Here is a 3,072-nt window from a genome sequence, read left to right as displayed (position 1 = left end):
TAGTGATACTGCCTCGGAAACCCAAGAAGGGGTCCCTATGAGTTGGGTCCGACTCGACAGCAAACAACAACAAAAACAGTGGTAACTAAACTCAACACAACCAGCAGACAGAACTCCAAACACAGCTGTTAAGCCCAGAAAAGGCTAAGATGTTAAGGTTTCCAACTGAGGGAGATCCACACACCCATCCACTCCCCACCCCTCCATCCTCACCCTCACCCTTGCACCAGGCTTGTGCCAGGACACCTCTGAGTGACTGGTGCCATGCAGTCCTACCCCAGGCTGTTTCTAGAAACCTCAACCACTCATGGGCCTGGGAGTATTGGAGAAAAAAGCTCCCCCCATGCAGAAGTAGAAGCAGGGTGCTGGGCTGGGCTGGCTGGACTTACTGACTCCTTCCCCTCCACCGCCCACTGCCACCATAGGTCAGCTATCTGAAGCAGAAAGGTCTGGGTGGGGCCATGGTTTGGACACTGGACTTGGATGACTTCGTGGGCTCCTTCTGCAATCAGGGTCGATACCCACTCATCCAGACACTGAGACGGGAGCTGAGTGAGTAAGGGCTCAGGGTCAGAAGTGGGAGTTGTCGGTGGGGTATGAAGCTGCTCCCCCAAACCACAGGCCCAGAGTCCTTCTGAGGAACTGACTTTGCCCCAATACTGAGATTTCCCAAATTTAACTCAACTGCAGGAGTTGAGCAAACTGTTCAAACCAGGGCTTCAGACCCGTTCATTCTGGTTTGACTTTCTGCTGAGAATTAGCCTTTCCACTGCACCCCCATCCTGTGTACTGAATCAGAATCTACATTTGAACAAGATCCCCAAGTGATTCCTATAATCTCTAAGTAATTATACAAATTCTTATGTCCACATAAGAGTCACCTGTAGACCTTGTTAAAGTGTAGATTCTTATTTGGTAGCTCTGGGGTGGAAATGCAAATTTTCAGCATGGGGTCAAACTGGAATGAACTGGTTCAAAGCCTTGGTTGAAACATTGTTTTCTCACCCACTCTTCCTTCTTCTTGCGGGGGCTGTAGCAACGCCTGCCCAGGGTGTTGTAACTAGGGTTTCTTCCAGGGGGCCCTCAGCCAGGGAACAGCAGCATGTTCCTCTCTTCAGGGAGAAAGCCTGACCAGTGTGAGGCGTTCCCACACCCCCTGCTAGTATATGGCTGGGTTTTGCTGATGGTATATCCCCTTGATTGGTTGTTCTCTGCCTGTTCCACATGTACCAAACCAATTGCCATTGAATTGATTCCGATTCATGGTGACCTCATGTGAGCCTGAGTAGAATTGTGCTCTACAGAGTTGCAATGGCTAAGCTTTTAGAAGTAGATCATTGGCCTTTCTTCTAAGGGGACTCTGGGTAGCCTTGAACTTCCAACTTTTGGGACAGCAGCTGAATCCTTACCTGTTTACACCACCCAGGGACTCCATTATATAAGTAGCCCAAGCGTTTTCTGCTGAGCTGTGCTCAAGCTATAGGTGTGGCTGTTGTCAGGGTGTTCTCTGCCTGGGCTGTCTGTGCTCTGCCTGTAGGGTGTGGTGTGGAGCTGCTGTCTGCCTATGGTTGGTGCCTGTGCTTGGCCTGTGAATTTGGCCTCTCTCTTGGGTCCCTTGGATGAATCTTCACTGTCTTCACAGGTCTCCCATATGTGCCTTCAGGCCCCACAGAGCCTGAAGTTCCCAAGCCAGACCAGCCCTCTAAACCTGAGAGTGGGCCCAGCCCTGGAAAAGATACCTTCTGCCAGGGCAAAGCTGATGGCATCTACCCCAGCCCTCGGGAGCGGTCCAGCTTCTACACATGTGTGGGGGGCAGGCTATTCCAGCAGAACTGCCCAGCAGGCCTGGTGTTCAGCTCCTCTTGCCAGTGTTGTACCTGGAACTGAGTCCCAGCCCTAAAGCCAAGGCCCAGGACCTCTCCACAGTCTGTCTCTCCAAATTTCCCTTTGCAGGCCTCTCAGTGCAACAAGTCTGCCTGCTCTCAGCCCTGGGTTCCTCTTTTCTGGATATCCTGGGCTACCTCTCTCATTTGCAAAATAAACCTTTTGCTTTGCACCCCCTCCCCCAGGTGTGGTGACTTCCAGAGGCTCTCTATGCACACTGTTGGCTCAAAAACTATTCTGGGGAAGGTGGGGTACCAAGAGGGGAGGGTAGCTTAAAATCGCATACAGGTTAGAGCTAGGTGAGAAGGCGGTGTGTGCAAGACTCACGTTAGGTATCACCATCTCAAGGAGTCCACAGCCCAGTGGGCAGCTCCCAGGATCCAGGTGACTACATCCAGGGTACCCACCTGTGTCAGACACATTCTTCATTGGTTCAGAAGCTTCAAGAGAGACCTTTTTCCGATCTCTGTGCAGGTGGTATTCCCAAAATGAACACTAGATGGCACCAGAGATGGGCTTTTCCCTGCTCTAACCTATCCAAACAGCCATCAAGTCCATTCCACAGCTGACCCTTTTAGGGCAGAGAATTACCTCATAGGATTTCCGAGGCTGTAAATCTTTACCCAAGCAGACAGCCTCATTTTTCTTCCATGGAGCGTTTGGTGGGTTACAAAGGATTCAAACCGCCAAGGATTCAAACTGTTGAGGGTTCAGCTTGCCTTAATCTCAGCATTAAAATGAAAATACAGATTCCTAGAATGACCACTGAAAAACAAAACCGCCTTCAAGTCAACTGTGAACCACGGTGACCCAATGTGTGTGAGAATAGAACTGTGCTCCGTAGGGTTTTTAATGGCTGGTTTTTATAAAGTAGATTACCAGGCTTTTTTTTCCAGGCGCCTCTGAGGGGGGACTCGAACTTCCAACTTTTTAGCTGAGCACGTTAATTGTTTGCATCACCCAGAGATATTTGACCTAAATTCTGTACTAAAACAAACAAACAAACAAACTTATGGCCCTATGAGCAGATTCCATCTCAAAGCGACTTCCCATTGGGTTTCTGAGGTGGTAAATCTTTATGGAAGTAGATTGCCCCATCTTCCTTCTGAGGAGCAGCTGGTGGATTTGAACTGCTAACTAGCCCTTTAAAAATGACTTATTGTACCTAATGCTCACCTTAGCCAGATG

The 3,072-nt window shown here is 49.6% G+C and overlaps 1 protein-coding gene across 1 annotated transcript in view; it reads left to right on the top strand.

Annotated features, from left to right (window-relative positions):
• The window catches only part of CHIT1 (chitinase 1), a 15,351-nt gene extending 13,464 nt beyond the window's left edge, over positions 1-1,887 (top strand). Inside the window, exons 10-11 of the mRNA XM_007941157.1 lie at positions 426-552; positions 1,643-1,887. Coding sequence (XP_007939348.1) covers positions 426-552; positions 1,643-1,887 — 372 coding nt within the window. The remainder of the gene's footprint in view (positions 1-425; positions 553-1,642) is intronic.
• The last annotated feature ends 1,185 nt before the right edge of the window (positions 1,888-3,072 follow it).

The sequence above is a fragment of the Orycteropus afer genome, unplaced genomic scaffold (genome assembly GCF_000298275.1).
Source record: "Orycteropus afer afer isolate SDZICR_OR568_19922 unplaced genomic scaffold, OryAfe1.0 scaffold00075, whole genome shotgun sequence".
Lineage (NCBI taxonomy): Eukaryota > Metazoa > Chordata > Mammalia > Tubulidentata > Orycteropodidae > Orycteropus > Orycteropus afer.
Note: the sequence above shows the minus strand (reverse complement) of the source record. Positions and strands in the feature narration are given on the sequence as shown.